The 19056-nt window shown below is 40.3% G+C and overlaps 1 protein-coding gene across 2 annotated transcripts in view; it reads right to left on the reverse strand.

Moving 5' to 3' along the window:
• Positions 1–2411: 2411 nt before the first annotated feature.
• LOC150081156 (glycine receptor subunit alpha-2-like) overlaps positions 2412–19056 on the reverse strand; it is a 117543-nt gene continuing 100898 nt past the window's right edge. The window contains exons 6-8 of one of the 2 annotated variants that reach the window (XM_090382058.1): positions 18721–18855; positions 16449–16810; positions 2412–2819 (exon numbers count right to left, since the gene is read on the reverse strand). In XM_090382058.1, coding sequence (XP_090238184.1) covers positions 2631–2819; positions 16449–16810; positions 18721–18855 — 686 coding nt within the window. In that variant the 3' untranslated portion in view covers positions 2412–2630. The remainder of the gene's footprint in view (positions 2820–16448; positions 16811–18720; positions 18856–19056) is intronic. The other variant, XM_090382059.1, reaches the window with a different exon arrangement.

Genomic DNA, 19056 nt, shown 5'->3' on the forward strand with positions numbered 1-19056 from the left:
ACTAGGAAGACATTTTCATTGTATTATAAGACGATCTTTTTGCCTGTAGTTCCTTATGACGCTAGCATTTGGCATCAAAATGTTACCAAAGTCAAGATAAAAACAAAGCTAATAAATATCCTTGCAAAGATCCGTCGTACTTACCATTCACCGGGCGCATTACGGCTTTAGATGCTAATGCGCCATTAAACCCTAAAACAAACAAACAAATACCATTCACCGCATTCCACGAACTACTTCTAACAATGCTTTGCAGGTTTTTGGAGGAGTAATGCCACTTGACCTCTTATATAATCTATCCAGGAATGTTGTACAATCTCAAAAAGAGACTTTCGATCACAGAGCACGGAATACAACCGACCCCGCAAATAACATAAAGCAAGAAAAGGCTAGAATTTGGAGCGAATTAACTGGAATTTGGCAACGCAGATGGGATGAAAGCCAATTTGGTCTCATCACTAGGAAATATATACAAAAGGCTGACTACCTAACAACTCATGGTTTACGCCAAATATGTACACTCCTATGTGCTCATGGGGCACGGCTCCTTACGGGCTAAGGAGATAAGCTCTTTACACTAAGCTCTTTGAACGTCGACTCAAACCTGATCCATACTGTACATGTAGTGACCTCGAAACGTGGATACATGTGCTCTTATTTTGCCCGGAATATGAGCAATTTAGACAGACTTTAGTTGGTCTTGTTCCACAGTTATCAGAAGAAAACGTCAGTATTCTTGTTGAGTGTGCCAGTAACTGTAAAGCCCTTTAAGATTTTGCTACAAAAGTTTTCAAGAAGCCTCTTCAACTAAGATCCCTGGCTCTCAGAGGATGTAATTAAGTGATCTCTTCAACTTTCTCTCTCTCTCTCTCTTTTTTTTCAGTAAGGATTTTACTGTTATTTTATATGTATATTTTTATAGCTATTTTTATTTTATTAATTAATTAATTTATTTGTTTTATTTTATTATTATATTTTTTTATTGTGGGCTACCTGGGAGCTGGATTGCGGGCACCCACTGGTATTGCACTACCTCCAGTGGGTGCGGGATTTAGTGCTTTTCGCACATCACAGGTGATAATAGACGCAAGCCTGGATTTTAGTGCCAGGGTTGGACACCAGGCAGCAGCTGCCCAGCTGTTGGCTGCTCTCTGGTGGAAAAGTGGCCTGACCCAAACCAGAACACACACTAACATCTCACACCCAAACATTTACACTTTTCCAGTACCAAAACAGAGGACAAGGTGGAGATGGGCTTTTAGCCTAGGAGCCACCCGGAAACGTAAATACACACACACACATACAGATATTCCCATATGAGAATGTATATTTTAAATTGTATATAAATCTTGTTTATAAATTAATGTATGAATCTTGAAAATGTACATAAAATTGTGTTTGGAAAATTAAATGCACTGGCATAATCCTTATGGGTTTTGATAATTAACTATATAATATAGGTGTAAATACACCATAGTTAACCCATAGATTTGAGCTACGATTGTAGCGTAGAAGGCATCGTTTTAATTGTATCTCATAATGTGGTTGCCTTCACAACAAGATAGCTACTGCTTCTCTAGTAGAGAATTACTTCAAATAAATAACGACTCTCTACTAGAGAAGCGTTATTTATTTGAAGTAATTCAATAGAAGCTATCTTGTTGTGAAGGCAACCACATTATGAGATACAATTAAAACGATGCCTTGTACGCTACAATCGTAGCTCAAATCTATGGGTTAACTATGGTGTATTTACACCGATACTATATAATAAAATTGTGTGTGTAAATAAATAAATGAATGAATGAAATAATGAATACTGCTGGAGAAAACGGAGCTAGTTGGCTCCGCCGGACAGTGGAACTTCACTGAGAAGCGGGTTATTTGGGTTTTTTATTTTTTTAGGAGCATTAGCAACTAAGGCCATATTGCTCCGGGATATGCGGTGGTCATTCCCTGACCTTTCCGCATCCTCCATATTTGGTGGCTTACGGGCTCGTGTGCTACGCACTGCTGCTCTTGCCCACCTGGCTACGGAAGCGCCCTGAAAAGTGGGACGCTGTAGTCAGTCCACCCTGATCTGAACTAAATCGAAAATTGCTGGGGGCGTTCGAGTTCCAGTCCATCAGGAATTTCAGTTGGCCACCGCTCAAAAGTAGTGCCCAACTTATTTGTGAACATTGTGTAAAGGCAATATTTTACGTTGAATACTGTATCCGATTATGTCAGAATCAAAATTCGCCATAAAAGTAGATCTTTCTTTCTCTCTCTCTCTCTCTCTCTCTCGTCCGAACTCGTGCAGTTACGGACGGAAATGTATGCCAAGTTGATTATTATGAAATTCATAACGAACTCGAAAGTGTCTTTTTTTTTTTTTATGCCTTCTTTCTGCCCGGTTATATTTTGCTCGTTCTTTGTACACCATCTTTAAAACATCAAAAGTTCGACACGGCTTTAAACGAATGTACATTATACTGTTTAACGTTAAACTGTCCGTACTGAACAGTACATGGTTTTGTTCTTCTGTCTTGTCGTGCAATTTTTCTTCCAGCTGCCGCGGAATTCTTGGAGAGTCCTTAATGAACTGCCTTCCACGAAAAACTTTCTGGACCTTTCTTAATGTACAGGGATCAGTTGCGGTCGGGAACGTACATGTAATATGGCCAGTATATCACATTGAAGACAAAAAACGCCATCGGAAAGATCACTCTGCACACCCGGTCCATAGTGCGAGCTCTCTTCATATTGCGGGCGATTTCTTCTTCTTCTGAGTTCACTTGGTCGTCAATGTTGTTGTGCAGGTCAATCCTCTTGCTCCACTACAAAGATAAAAGAGTCGAATTTAGCACATGCGCGGGATACTAACGCTATAAAGATATTCTTTTAATAAGAAAGCACTGGAAAAGAGATTATCAGCTGCAGAATTGCATGGGATAAATTTTTCATAATGACTACAATAATTACTTGAATTTTCTTATAAACTCACCTCAAAGTATCGAAATTCGGTATTATTTTGATAACGGAAATTGAAAAACTAACTCCTTGTTCAGACATGTTTATTAAAGAGCCAATGAAATGCTTACCTTTAGGTTATTTGTAGGTATGTACATCTACATACCTACAAATAACCTTTATTTAGAGGGAAACGTGTGCCGAAATCTTTCTATGATAGCTTCGAGTCTCCGTGAGACATTCTCCACTAATTTTTTGGAAATGTCCTCTGATATTTTTCACTGTTCAGCCTTCAAAGTGACAACCAGTTCAGCTCTGCTTTTTGGGTAGCTTCTCTTTGCATACACCCAATGATCGAATTCATCCCAGAGGCTCTCTGTAGGATTGGGATCAGAGCTGTGGACTGGCCAGCCCAACTTTTCAGCGCTCGTCCTCAAACCAGTCCTTCGCAAAACTAGCAGTATGACATGAATCGGTGTCCTGCTGATACAGTATGGCCTACCCGACGTGCTGACAGTGTAGGTAAGGTATTATCGTCCAGGACGTTTACATAGACCTCATCATTCATGGGTTTGTGCTAAACAACCAATGGTCCCAGGGAAAAACATGAAAAAAAAAAAGAAAACCTGAGACCATCATACCGCTTCCGCCAAATTTCATTGTCGGGAAGATACATACAGCAGGTAGCTCGGGCCTTCCACCAATCCAGGCACGACTATTAGACTTGTGGACCATGCAAATGTCTAACACTCTAAAGCAGAGCTTTCCTGTGATCTTACGGTCCAAGAACGCAGACCTTACCCCAGGTAGACGGCGTCTGGCATTAATCGGGTTGATTAGTGCTTTGTGGGCAGTGATCTTGGAACCCATATCATGCAATACCCTGTGCACTGTACTTGTTTAACCTGTATCCCAATAGTCTCATTGAGGGGCTTGTGTGTGTGTGTGCTACGACAACCTCGACTTGTTTTCCAAGCAGACGTTTCTTTGCAGGGCTTTCCTACCACCTTCCGTCAACTTTGGAGGTTCCCCGATCGTTTCTTGACTGTTTCAGCACAGCTTTGCTTCCATTTCCAGTTCACGTCACCAATCGTCGATCTATAGATCTTCGGTGCCGTTGAAATGACAAGTAACATGGGGACATGTGGTAAAGGGCAGCTCCTAGAACGTCAGTTGAAGTTGGCCTCGTTTAACTCTAATTTATACAGACTCTGTAAAAATGGGCCAGACGTGTCATAGCGTTATGTTTGTGCAATAAGTGCGTGTTGTGTTGGCTACTTGGCTACCCAGAAGCAGTAATCACCTGGAAAGGTGCTCTGAGTACTCCTACAGACAATATAGTAGTAATAGTATTCGCCCTATAGTGCAAAGGAGCCACAGGCTTTTGCTGCACTGGCAAAAAAAACAAAACAAAAACTAAGTAGATAAGAAAACATAAATTATATGCTTCCCTTCTCACACAGGTAAGTATCCAGTTGACCCATGAATTTACTCAAACTGTCTGCCTCAACCACCTGCGTAAAACTTCCTACAATCTAATCTAAACCTCAACCCCTCTAATTTGAATTTATGGTTCCTATTTCTAGAATTCTTTAGAGCAGTGAGATTCCACCTTCATTCATTTTACTAATACCTCTCAGAGCTTTATAAACCTCAATCAGGTCACCTTTGAGGTGCCTGGTTGCCAAGCTCTGTAGCCCACAACGGGACTTGTGCTATCTGCCGGATGGTAGGCCAGTTCCATTCGGTAGATAGCACACTTAAGGTCTCAAATTATGAGACAAAAAAAAAAAAAAAAAACTGCCTGGGTCTCACCCCAGAACGAGAGAGACCGCTATCACAATTATCATTATCTTATCAGGTAGTAGGCTTAGTGGCCTGTTATGGTCTCCAGCCATCTCTTGGTCTTCCTGGCCTTCTTCCTATAGGGAGTATCGGAGAATTATTATTATCATTTGTTTATTCCACAAAAGGAAACCACCCCGGGATGACAAGTGCCAGGAGGGTGCTAATTACATGTCAGGGTACGAGATACTACGGGCAGTGTAGTTCAGTATATGGGTGACATATACTGAACACGTAGTTTCGTCCCGAAATATTAGCTACACATTTTACATTTAATAAAGTATTTACACATTAATGATTCTGTACATACATTATACAAATCATATTAATCATATAAATATATATTTACAATTCAGTAATTCCATAATCAACTTGTATATTTACACAACTGTTAGAGAAAGTATATTTTACAAGTCAGTAGCTTACCAAATTATTATTGTTCTTGAAGCAGAAAGTTTCACTTTTTACTCACAATTCTTTTCTTATGTTGTCACTTGGCAGCCGATTCATATTTCGGTAAGTCTATAAGAATTCTGGACGATCTCTTTCTGGTATGTTACATCCTCACAGAGTTTTTCGACATCTATGTGAAGAGATTTAAATATATTTGCTGCATTTGATGGGAAGAATCTTTGCAGGCTACTAAGATTGTTCAGGATTGGACGCAGTGGATGATATCTCTGTAGGCACCTAAGGATGAACGTACACAAGTACAAACTACAAACACTGTCAGGAGAGTATACAATCCAAAATACGTCAACATTGGAAAAGTTACTACCTTTTTCCAACATAACCCATGGAACATACTGGCTGAGCTTAGCATAAATGAGGCTGCCTACTGGCTTTCGAGATGGATGGAATTGATTGCAAGGTCTGCAATGTCCAAAACTTGCATCCTTAGTCCCCACTCAAAGCCATGGTGGAATGACCACCTGACCAAGACCTTTAGGGAAAAACAGGCAGCCCATGCCTCCTACAAGAAGTCGCCTTCACGAGAGTCAATTTTTAGACTAAGAGGTATTGGTCAATTCCTGTATCATTGGAACGAAGCGTTTAACGTTTCTTCACCTTCTAGTAATACAGAAATTTCTGAAGAACAGCTAACAAAATAATAAATTCACTAGCTGGCAAGTTCACTACAGGAATTGACCAATACCTCTTTTTAGTCTAAAAATTGCTTCTTATTTCATCAGCAAAGAGCTCACTCAACTCTACAACAAAGTACTCAAATCTGCACAGGTGCCTTCAAGCTAGTTATCATACAGAGTCGTGGCGGTTCCGAAAAAGCCTCATGCGAAAAGACCGGCTGACTTCAGGCCAATATCAATTGCCTCTCCCTTCCTGAAATGTCTCGAGAAGTGCATCTATAATGATGATGTAGCACTCGCAATCTTTGCGCATAGGCCAGAACATACCCATTATGCCATGCTTAATAGATCTACTGTAACCTGCCTACAGTCATTATCACAGAAAATACTTCGCGCCTGGAATGACAACGAAGACCTTTACACCATTTTTCTGGACATGAAATCTGCTTTCAACTCAGTCCAAATAGCATCCCTTCTTGCCTTACTTGAGAGATTCTACGGGATATCCGGAAATATGCTCGAGATCCTCAATAACTTGCTATCTAGGAGAATGCTTCACTTCAAGGGCGATGGCAGTACTGGCTTTCGAGATGGATGGAATTCATTGCAAGGTCTGCAATGTCCAAAACTTGCATCCTTAGTCCCCACTCAAAGCCATGGTGGAATGACCTCCTGACCAAGGCCTTTAGGGAAAACAGTCACTAAAAGCGTCGAAGTAGGGATTCCACAAGGTGGTTCTCTATCAGCCTCGCTATTTGCAGCAATATTCATTCCACTAATGGATCAAATTCCAGCTTTCCTATGGTATGCTGATGATATTGTATGCTACTTGCCATGCAACCGCCATGTTGGTGATTCACAAGAAAGACAAACCTCCTCTGAATCTGTAAACAGCTACCTAAATACATTCTGTAAGTATGCCAAATTTTTTGGCCTGTCAGTCAATCCAGAGAAGTCAAACTATCTCATCTTTACGCCAAGTCGGATGACTTCTGCTGATACTGCATCTTCTCTACTTCCAGAATTGGCAGAAAATGTTCTGACTCCCACAGACAGTGTGGGAGTCAGAAGTAATCCTAGGAGTAATCCTTGATGCCAACCTCACCTATAAAAAACAAATCCAAGCTCAGTGTTCCAAACCCCTGAGAGCGTTCTGGGGAATGAAAATTGATCTGTGCAAAACGCACAATAAGCAAATAATCAAGAAATACCTTGCAACTTAGAACTTAGTACACTACAGAAGTAATGTACTCTCCTATGCCGTGGAAGTTTGGTCGGCGGCACCACCCACTACCCTCAGGAAACTATGGGGCTTCGAATTTTGGGTGCTGAAGTGGGCCAACTTGTGGTCGCACCAGATCTACACAACATCTAAATCTACTCTCTGCTGCAACCTGCAATATACGCCCATAGTCCACAGAGCCCATGTGCTAAAAATAAAGTCATTCCTTCATCTGTGCTCAGCTAAGCAGGATCACATCAACATCTGGAACACGGTTGGTTGGCGTTTGCTAGGCAGACATCTCCGTAGTTACCCCCTTCTTGTGCTCAAGGCTCCAGCGGTTACAAAATTTCAGGAGACACTTCCCAAATGTGACTCTGGACACTCTCAACTCGTTCAACATCGACCTGTGGACTTTGATTTCTTTTGCTGCTCCTTTGATTTAGACAAGGCATATTGCATGGCACCTTGTCCCATCTTGCTGTTTGTAAAGGACATTTATGTAAGTGCCGATCTTAGTTAGCCGATGTAATTTCATGTTCTGCTCAACTTGTAGTCCTTTTTCGCTGTAATTACTACAGTACTTCATTTTTACATTTTGATTATCATCTTTGCCTTTATCTATTAATTACTGTAACCACGAATTGTAAGATTCCTCTGGCTCTCTGTGTAAGGAATCACTATTGTATAAAATTTATGTTAATAAAGAATCTTATTATTATTATTATTATTATTATTATATACTCCTCCGCAACGTCTATCAGTGGCACTTCGTTTGACTAGAACATTATCCGGGGCTGACGCATCCACTCTGCTTGTGATCATTTGTGCGAGAGTGTATGTTCCTGTTAATTGTCCACTGCAAATGGCCCTTGAGATATTAAAAGGGTGGCCAGCAACTCTGTTAAGCCATCGCTAGAATATCCCAAGGACGGACTTATAATGTGAATCAGGAGCTGAGGGCCAGATTTGAGAGGCGTACATTGGAATTGGCAGGACACACTTTAAAATGTACTTTGTCGCTAGCTGAGGATCCCTAATTCCTACCAGTTCTTGTCTAGTAGCCCATAAAGCAGCGTATATTTTCGTCTTCATATGGGCAAAGGGGAGTCTGTCATCACACTTAAGACTCAGGTCCAGTTGAGAGTGCACTTTTGCCACACTAGACCCATTCACAGAGGTGGAGATGTCGTTTTTATTCTGCTTGTAAGTTATAGTCATTTGGGCAGACTTCTGTGCATTAATACGGAGCCCAGTGCAATCCAGATACCTCTCAAATTCTCGGATTGTGCTATTCACCATCTCGCTTTACCATCGTCAGCATACGTTATAAAATTGCAGTACCGAGCAAGAAACGACCCCAAGGCGGCCGCGAAGAGGGTAGCCGAAAGAACTCCCCACCTGTGGCGCACCTCGCGAGAATTATTATTATTATTATTATTATTATTATCATCTGTTTATTCCACAAAAGGAAAGCACCCTGGGACAGCAAAGTGCCAGATGGTAAAGCAAGATTGTAGCTTTTGGTGCTTAACAGTAAGTTTTCTGTCTTCTAGCAGGCTTATTATAATTAACAAATTTCCTCTTATATTAAAATAATTCCTTAAAATCCCAATGAGGGCTGGAATTGAGACGTTTTCGTAGGCTGCGGAGATATCCAAAAAAATAATATCAATTTGTTTCTTCTCATTTAGTGCTTTCTGCACGCGAAAAAGGGTTTCCAGTAAGTTTGTTCTTGTTGATCTCCCCCAAATGATTGAGTGCAAATGTGGTGGTCTATGGCTGAAGCAGTGTTGATTGATGGTGGGAAGCAGCGCGTTTTCGAATACCTTCTGTAGGGTGCAACTAACAGAAATTGGTCTGTAATCCTTAGCCAATTTTGGGTGTTTTAATCTTTGGTATTGGGGTTACAATGTAATTTTTCCAAGCTTGCCGGAAAAATTACATTTGATGATTTGATTTGATGATTTCCTGATAGTCGTGTAGTAATAGATCTATTATAAATGGGCTACTTATTTTAAGGATGAACACTGGAAATTTATCTCGTCCAACAGTGGCCTTATTGGGCAGATCGTTGATTGCTTTCATTACGCTCACTTTGGTGATTTGTATTTCACTCAAAGGAGGTCTTGTTTCGAATCTCTTGTGTCGAATAGTTTCGCTTGTTTAAATCTTCCAGAAGGCGCAAAATTTTATTCCTCTTATCAGTAGTCTCAATTTGATTCAGTCCAGGAGGGTTACAAAAAATGTTATTAGCCCATTCCTTGAAAATGCATTCGGTCATATTCTCTGTGCTATTTCTATTGCTAGTAATTCTTTTTGCTTGTTTTAATTTGTTATTAACAACATTGCAGTGTGCCTGCCTTTTGCTTTGATGAAAGGTGCTCTTTCCTTCTTATAACGAATGTGATCGGCGGGATGACCCGTTCTTTGCCATTTTCTATACAGTTTTTGCTTCCTGGGGAAACTTGCTTTCAGTTGTGGGTTGAACCATTCTTTTGTTCTCTCAGATATTTTGATTTCTTTTGCTGCTCCTTCCAATGCTGTTTGGTATAGCTTTTTAGTGATCATTTCTAAAGCTTCGTCTATTGGCTTTTCTTGCAGATCATTCTAGTTGTAACTAGTTAGATTATTGAGAATGACTTCTGCATTAATATACTTCACGGAGAAAAGGTACTTTGCTTTGCCAAGTTCGTGTGCTTACCCTGCATATATTTATGGATCTGCAGTGTTACTTCTACTTCAACGGGGTTGTGGTCTGACTTCAATTTTATGAAGTTTTGCGTTAGCTTTTTGTCTAACGAACTATGGTACAACAGGTAAAGTTGCTGCATTCCCTTGTCACTGGTGAAGTTGGGTTAAGTGCATTGCGCCTAGTGTACCATCCAGCTCTTTCTTGGCCTCCCTGTGTTTTGGAAGAGGCATATTAAAATCTAATGCTATTATTGTGTCGACTGATGGATTTAGATTTGCAGCAAGCCACGCATAGAGCTCATTTCTTGTCTCCTTTGCGTGCTCAAGTGGGAGGTATATGATGCATAACTGTATTTTCACGTGCTCTTTTAAAAAGGTAACGCAAATTCCTTCAAAATTATATGAATTGGTTGTTCGTTCTCTTATTGACTAGTATTTATTTTGATAGCAAATTATAACTCTCCTTCCTCGTCTATCTGTTCTTCCGGTTCCCACACATTTGTAGTTTGCTGCCACAGTTAGGCGATCAAACTGCTTTCCATTTCCCAACCAGGTTTCGATTAAGCAAATGAAATCCAGATCCTCGTGCATCATCATCGTTTGTAAGATGTGGAGCTTATTTGAGATGCTCGTCACGTTTTGTGCAAACAAGTGGATGTGATGTTCCGCATCCCCAGCTGGGGGTATTTTTTTTTTATTGCTATTGAGCCCAATTCCTTGCATAGCCCAATTCCTTGCATCGTTTTTAACCAGCGATCTGGCCCATCTGTCTCTGTTGGGCTTGACTAAGGTACCTACTGACCAGGCGCTTAGGTCTTGTAGGCGGGTTGCTTTATCTGGTAGACAAGAGATTATAAAGGAAGAGTAAGCTGGGTGTCGTGTTTCAATTGCATTACTTCCACAGTTGTCCCATGTTCACCCTCACACATGGCTTTAATATTTTTGGGCTGTGTTGTGGGTCCCAGCCTTGATATGAAAATTTGTTCTCTGGTTGCAACAGAAGTAATGTTGTAGATTTCAGAAAACGGTTTGTTGGTGTCTTACAGGAGGCTATGGACATGTTAATACCTTCTCTGTGAACCGGTTTACATCCTCGGCGAGAACAGGAATGAAATTTTGGGACAGGCGGGTTTTTCTACCCTCAAAAGTGTTATGCTTTTTACGTAGCTTAGCGATGTGCGCATAGGTGTGTGGGTTTGCAAGAACATGATTTGAGGGGGAAGAGGTAACTCTGGCGCTCATACTCTCGGAACACATGCATGCCCTAATCATTTCAGTGGATTCCTGTTGTCCTAATATTTCTGATCCTTTTTTTTTTATTTTGGTTTATAGTTTTCCTAGTGGAATGTGTGAAGTCATTTCCTTGTGCTGCCCCTAAAGTTTCACTGGGTTTGGTGCTATTGCTTGCGAGGTCATGCCGCAAACAGACAGTTCGCGCCTGGGCTTGAAGTTCACTTATTATTTGGTCTCTTGTAGATTTGTTATTCTTTCTGATATTTCCCCCCCCCCGAATTCCATTCGTTTCTTGTCTTCTGTTTGTGATTTTCATTACTATCTATCCTCATGTAAAATCCATTTCACTTCTACTTTTCTTTGAGTAGGTATGCCTCGTATAGCACGATTCGTCGGTTACGGGGGGGGGTCGCTGAGCACCTTGTGCAACGAGGATGATTCAAAGCATCTTAGCTTTTCCTCTAGTCGTTTAAAGGTGTGCAATATTCTACTGTTTTGTTCCTTGAGAAGAAAATTCTCTTCCTGCAGTTCCTGTAGCATATTCTCGTATGTACAGAGATGAAATTGCTTGCGAGAGTTTCAGTGTATTCCGCAGCCTGCATCGAAAAGGGTCTGATGCAGTCTGCAAGGATGTCCTTTAATTCTGCGCACGAGACATATTGTTTACGGTTCTCTTCCTGCCTTTCATTCAGGCTATGATTGCTCCTTTGTCTAGCGGAACACCCTTCAGAGCGCTCGCAGTGTTTCGGGCAAATATCGCATCCCAAGGTTTCAAGAATTGATTCTTCAGGATGACCCAAGATGCCATTTCCTATGGTCGGTCTGCGAGAGGGGTACTCTTGTTTCTTATTCAAGGTCGTTAACCTGTTCTTCCAAGAATCTTCACAAATGATTTCGTTAGGTAATTCCTCATTTTTTTTGTTTATTACCTACAAGCGTCACATAAACTTGCATTTTCTAGTTTTGTTTAATCTCTTAATATCGACAGAAGTACAATCAGGCTTATTTCAATAGTTTTTGTGACAAGTGACTCATTTAATTATGAAGTCATCATTCGTCAGACATATGCAGGAAGTAAGCGGCATGGCTGATACGCTGAAATCTGTTTTCTGCAATGCAAACGGAAGGCGCAATTTCAGTAATTTCGTAGCAGTTAGTCTTTAGCACAACAAGTAGCGCACTTCTTTCGTTCGATGACTAGCTGAAGAAGTATGCAGATGGGAGAGGTTTAATCCCTAACTTGTCACCACTTGACCTTGTCCGGAGCTTAAGTGCCGTATTACCTTAAGCAGATTATTGCTGCGTTCCGCTGCACTGAATCACTCACTATAAACCGGCCGTTCAACTATTACCCGAAGTATGAATGCTTAAAATTAAGATTAACATATTACCTGTACAGGATTCCATTAATAGACACTACATATCCAGATTCCACTTCTCAATATGCAATTCATGTGTGATCCTTTCAGGTTAACTCAGATATTTGAATATTTTTTAGGAGCACATAATTCAGTAACTCACTGACTTTGCCTAGCTTATTCTGACGAGGTATCCTGGATTTTTCCATTCTTTCTACATGTTGCCATTTCTGCCTGTACTTTTCGATGTGTTCAGTTATGGGCATCATTTATAGTCCGGCGCGTTCTTGTTTTTTATGTGGTTTGTTGGACGAAAAACCCGAGTTTCCGAGAGGAAAAAAACATGCTTCATCCGCTTAAGACCGACTAACTCGGCCATGTTTTGAAAAAAAGGCCCCTAAAAATTCCTAGTGTCATTTATCGACGGGATTCGAACTTGGGTCTCTTCTACCAGTTGTGGGGTTATTGTTATTGGGTTTTTTTTTTTTTAAGAGCATCGGCAGCTAAGGCCATATTGCTCCGTTTATAAAGTTCTGAGGTCGATTTTTTGTTTGCTGGACGAAAACCCCGAGTTTCCGTGAGAAAAAATCATGCTACCTCCGCCTGAGACCGACTAACTCAGCCACGTTGTGAAAAAGGCTAAAAAATTCCTCACCTCATCGACGCCAGGTGTGAACGGCGATTTTACCAACTGTGCTACCGCGAGGGCATGAGTTAGCACATCTCGAGTGGTTTCACGCCAGCCTCTGAATACTTTCCTAAAAGTTTCATACAGAATAGAATTACTAGAAAATATTAGAGGGGGACAGAAAATTTATACCGGAGGGGGTTTCACTAATTTAAGTAGATACATGTAATCCCTCCGATATAAATTGTACACAGTTTAGATGTGTATAAATAGATAACTCTGTCCCACGTATACTTGGCGCGCAAACTTATTTCGCCCTTTATTAAATATAAAATTGACGCGATGTTAAACCCTTAATGTAAACCCCGAGGATGGATGACCAGATTTTTAGAGAAGAAAAATGGCATTTTATAAATTATGTAGTAGAAAATTTTATTCGAGTACTGAGAAAGGAATAAAATAAATTGTTTCCTTTTTAATTTACACATTAAAATAATTGTTTAATATTTTAATTGAATACAGTAAAAACAACAAATCAAATTCTTATTCTTCAGTTAAGATTAGAAAACAATTGCAAAGCAAAGCAATTAACGAGAAAGACGAGCCTGGATAACCGATTATATTTGAAATGACTAATCTCGTGTCATCTTCTAGATCAAGTCTTTTGTTTTTACAGCTTTGAGAAACCAACCTCAAATAAATCTGTAGACCCGAAAGGTAGCAATATTTGTATCGCCATTTTCGATAATTGTGGACACTCGTCTCGAAGAGAAAGCCAAATTTTCCCCAAGTAGTCTTGAAAAGGGCACGTATTGTTTTGTCAGAAGATCTTCCTTTTGCTGAATGGTAATTCCGGGACACGAAGAAATTTCAAATGCAAGGGGATCGATCACGAATCCAATACAACCTTTTTTTCTGGAGATACATTAAATCATTTGGAAAAATTCTTAATTAGCATTGTTAGGTGGGTGGCAGTGATATTCCTAAATTGTAAAATGTCACTATTATAACAAAATCAGTAAAGCATGGGAACACTTCGGTATTATTATGCTCAAATTCAGTTTTCCAAAGATTAAGCTTCCCTTTGAAAGTTTCTATTTTATCACTGAGTATCATTAAGTTTTCAAAATATATCAGCGAGGGAAGTAAGTTTTCCAAGCCATTTTTGATTTGTAAACATTTGAGCAAGGTTCTCTCATTTTTATCCGATAAAAACAATAACTTCGTGTTGGAGGTCAAAAAGACGTCGCAACACTTTACCACTGGACAACCACCTCACTTTCGTATATAAAAGCATTTCATTACGAAACATTGTGAAAAGTCTGCTATTTAAGATTCCATTTTTGTTTTTTTTAATAAAGTTGATCACAATTATTGATCTTTCAAAGTTTCGTGCAAATAAGTTTGCATTTCTTTGCTGCTAATGCTTCCCTATGTACTGTATAATGCAATGATTCAAAACTGTATTTGGAGCAATCTCCTTTACTTTGCCTTTTAAATCTTTATTTTCTCCTGTTAATGCAGCCCACCATCAGTATAAATCGCGACACAATTGTTCCATGTTAGATTATTTGTTTGAAAAAGAAAATATTAATAACATAAAATCTTCTCGTTCTTCCTTCCTTCCTTCCAAAGTTTTGTAAAATAGAAAATTCTCTAAAATATCTCCCTCGTAGCAGTATCCGACATATACAATAAGTTGAGCAAGGTTTTAAATATCTGTGGATTCATCTCACTGTATTGCAAAAATTTGACTTTCTCTCAATCGATTTAATAAACTGAATTTTATGTTCTCCACAATAACTGTAATATGCTGCGAGACTGTGGCGTCACTGGACAGAGGAGTGGCATTTAAATTGTCGCTGTACTTTTCTCCATGCGTAATTGAAATCATTTTTACAGCAGCTGGGACAACAAGAGATCCAGCAACAGTACGCGATTTCAAGTTTTTCGTAACATATTACGCACAAATGACGTTGCTCATCATCGACAACACTGAAGTAAAGCCGTATTTCATGAATTTTCTATTCTTTTTCATTTGGAATATGATGGCCCTCTACCAGAAATTGGTGTTTGCACTACACTTTAAATAACGTTAGTGTCCAAATTTTCTTACCCTTTCTGCTTCTGAAGTATGTGTAACAATATTATTGTCCTCACTCCTCGACCGTTTTGTTCTGATTACCCAGTTGTCCATGGTAAAAAAATATATTTTTTTTTCTTCTTAAAAACAAAGATAATATAAAAAGTAGCGGAAGAATGAAAAACACATCGAAGTTGACGTGAAAGCACCGAGTTACGAAGCAGAATAAAAGCGTGCGTGCTTTTAGAAGACTAAATTCGCACCTCTGGCCTTCAGGCAATTTCAGAAATCTTTGCTGTAGGAAGCACGAATTAAGAGCTAAAGGGATCACGGTTCAGCAATTGAGTAGTACCGAGAAGTATTAATACACACTGAGAAGTCACGCTAGTCAGCTGCTTTCTGCGTGCCCATAGCAAGTAAGCGAATCAAGGCGTATTACCCGCAAGGACAATAAGTAAGAAACCACCTGCATCACACGTGAAACCACTCTAAAAAATAAAGTGGCAAATAGGGTTCATCGGTATCTGAGACTTCGTTCGAGTAGTAAGGTCTCTACACGTACAGTATTGAAAAAGTAATTTTAACAGCAGGTTTCTTAGCTTTTATGTACACAACAACTAATTTTATTTGAAAATTTCCGCGACCCATTTAATTTATTCTGTTCAACCTCTGGGGAGTCTCGCCCCATAGTTTGCGCACAATTGTACTAAGATAAGAATAGCGTTATGGTGGCGAGATTACACTGAAAAAAATCAGTTTACCCTCTCCCCCCCCAAATGTAACTGTAGTCTACGTGGAAGTATGGAAGGTATATGTGCGTGATTGAAACCAGCACGATTGGTGCGCGAACTGATTTTTCAGTAAGACAAACAAAACACGCTCATTCACAGACCGCAGGATCACGTGATTCGATTCTGATGCGATGTTTTCCGATAACATTTGGATCAGCAGATTAATCTAATCGAAGAGCGCCAACTTTATGAAAAGATGGGGGTATGCCAGGCCCATACTGTGGTGAGTATGGGCTTGGCACACCCAGAGTCCTGGGCCGGATATCGTCACTGTTCTCTTTTTTGGCGATTCCCTCGGGTGCATAAGTACACGTGCCTTGAGTGACCGGGGTTCAAGCCCGTGACTGCCGAATACGGTGTTGTTTCTTGTATTCTCTCTACCTTGTGAACTCCTCTGACCGTTTGGTCGTCCCGGAGTATAAACAGAAAATTTATTTATTCATTTTTATAAAGCGACAGTAGTAATGTAATAAAGCGGTTGGTGCATTTCGCGAGATAAACTTTGACATTGCCGTGTGGCATCGTTTAAAATGCGACTCAGTTGCGCTCCTTACCTGGAAGATGTTCATCGAGTGCCGGATCTCCTGCGGCCTCAGCTTGCTCCGAGAGAGGTAGTTGACCAGCGTGAATTCGAGGAGAGCTCCGAACACCATAACGGAGCAAGCGCCGATCCACACGTCGATCGCTTTGACGTAAGAAACGGGCGGTAACTGGGTCCGGACCCCGGATGCCACCGTAGTCAAGGTGAGCAGCGTCGTAACGCCCAGCGTGACACGAGCGGGAGTCGCGTCGACGTTAAGCCAGAAAGACACCCACGAGATCATCACGATGAGGAAGGTCGGCAGATACGTCTGAATCAAGTGGTATCCATTTTGTCTCTCCAGGACAAAGCTGACGTTCAGAAAGCTGAATGCCCCTGCGCGTGTGGAATAAAGGGAATGAAATACAGTGCGTGAACACAGAGCTATAAACAAATTGCGCGCAAATTATTTACGCACACCGATAAGAATTTGAGTGCCAACATCTGCTTTCTTAATCGACTACTTGTTCCAAATAAATCTGCCTTTTTTTAAAACTGTTGACATCGTGGCATAAGAGGTGTCGCTAATTTAGTGTCAAACGTTGTCCAGCACTCCCAAACACTTCTTTAATCGCCGCTTAATTTTACTGTTGAAAAGCCCATTCCATAATTTCTCCCGATGTTTCCCCCTAAAGCAACCTGGCTAAATTCCTTAATGTAAAAAAGGCTTTTTTATTTTTCCAGTCTCTGCTTCCCATTACCGCAAAGTTGCTGTTCACGCGCGTGCTCTGCCATCTCGATTGTTTAGTGTTCTCTATAGCCACGTGTGTTCAACTATGCGCGTTTCAAACCTTCTCACCGTCTCGCCCACGTAGACCCTCCGACATTCCCGTTTTCTATTGTAATCTTTTGTGTCTGAGCTTTGAACAAACTCCCCCCGCTATTAATCGATTTAAAGATCATCTGAACCCAGTACTTTTTACAGATTGTTTTTTTTTTTTTTTCGCCGATGCCTTTTACGATGCTCTTGTGATTTATATTCTGTGTTGCAATAAACTAAGTAAAATAAATGTAATGAATTTCGCACCTTACGAGTTATCACATTCAAAATAATTACGCCTTGGGCTTGCACGTATGTTCCATGCGTTTCTTGCAAGCGGAGAAACATTTCTGGAAGCTGCCTTCTGTAAGTCCTTTTAACGTTTTTTTCTGAATATCTCCAGTGGTCTGAAAATGAGTTCGCTTAAGTACGCTTTTCAGTTCGGGCAAAAGAAAACAGTCACAAGGGGCTGAGGTCTGGTGAGTAGAGCGCAAGTTAATGAAACCCTGTCTCACTGCATAGCAGATGAGCGTGTTGGGATGTGACTTGTATACAACCAGGGTGGAGAGGGGGTTCAAGGTCAATTGATATGCCTTTGTTTTTCTGGTAGTGTTTGGTGTAGTGGATACCCGCGTAGTCTCGTTATTTGATAGCCACACCTTGTACAATTTTTGAATATTTCGTCTATAGTCGTGTCCATAAATGCCTCATGTACTTGTTATTTAATAATAATCTTTAATAGTATTGATTTCATCCGCCTCCGATTTTTTTTTTCGTTATTAGAGATATTGAAACTTACTCGTTCAAGTTTTAATTTTTTATGGGTGATCTGAAGTGTGGTGTTTCTATCGCTCACATTCTGTCGGCTTTCTGACGCGGAGCGGTCCCACAATTTTTGGGAAGGGAACGCTGAAGCAGCGTTCTAGGGAATCAAATTTTAACAGTCACGTAACGGTAAAAATAACAACATTATTTTGATCATAAGGGGAGTATAGTTCCTACCTCTGACTTCCACCATCTTGTGGTGATCTCTTGGCCGAGGGGAGAGTTTGTCCCCTCAAATGACACGAGATTCTAATAGAAGACAGGTAATGTACAATAATAAATATAAGTGTAGTAGGCAAAGCGAAGAGTTTTTGAAACTTTTACGGATGAACGTGAACAAGGGTGCTCAAGGGAACACCAAAGAATCTGAATTGGCAGAGGACGCGCTTAGGTGCGTGCGCCCAGGCACAGAGTAATAGCAATTTTGCAGCAAGAGGAGGAGGAGAAATATTGTTTTATAGTTCCTGTTCAGTGCGTAATAAGAATGTGGTTCTACGAGCAGCATGTTCTTATTGGGCATGCGTAAATTAAATAACTCTGAATGTTTCTCAGAATATAAATCAGAATAAATTTTGCATTTATTTAAAAGAACCTTAAAAAATTCTCTTTTGTGTTATAAGTAACATTGTGTTTTAGAAGGGAGGAAATGCGAGACGCTTACCTGTATCGATAGCTCTGGTGAATCCAGATATCCTGAATCCGGTGAGGTCAAATTCTGGTAACTCGAGCGGTTGGTCGATAACGATGGGGTCTTTTTTCTGCCACTGAATTTCCACTTGATCAATGGTTTGGGCATCTGATTGAAAGAACAGCCGTCGTTAACATTATCAAATAACGAAAAATCAGGGAAAGTTCACTAAAACAGAAAGGCCATCGATGCGGTAATTGCAATTCTAAGCACAGATAAGCTAAGGCTTAAGCTTCCCTTTCTGTTTACAGAAGAAACAAGCAAAAAACTTGTTCAGTTTAGAAATATTAATACCTGACAGTGATCTCT

The sequence above is a fragment of the Mastigoproctus giganteus genome, chromosome 9 (assembly GCF_048544385.1).
Source record: "Mastigoproctus giganteus isolate SK-2022 chromosome 9, ASM4854438v1, whole genome shotgun sequence".
Taxonomy (NCBI): Eukaryota; Metazoa; Arthropoda; class Arachnida; order Uropygi; family Thelyphonidae; genus Mastigoproctus; species Mastigoproctus giganteus.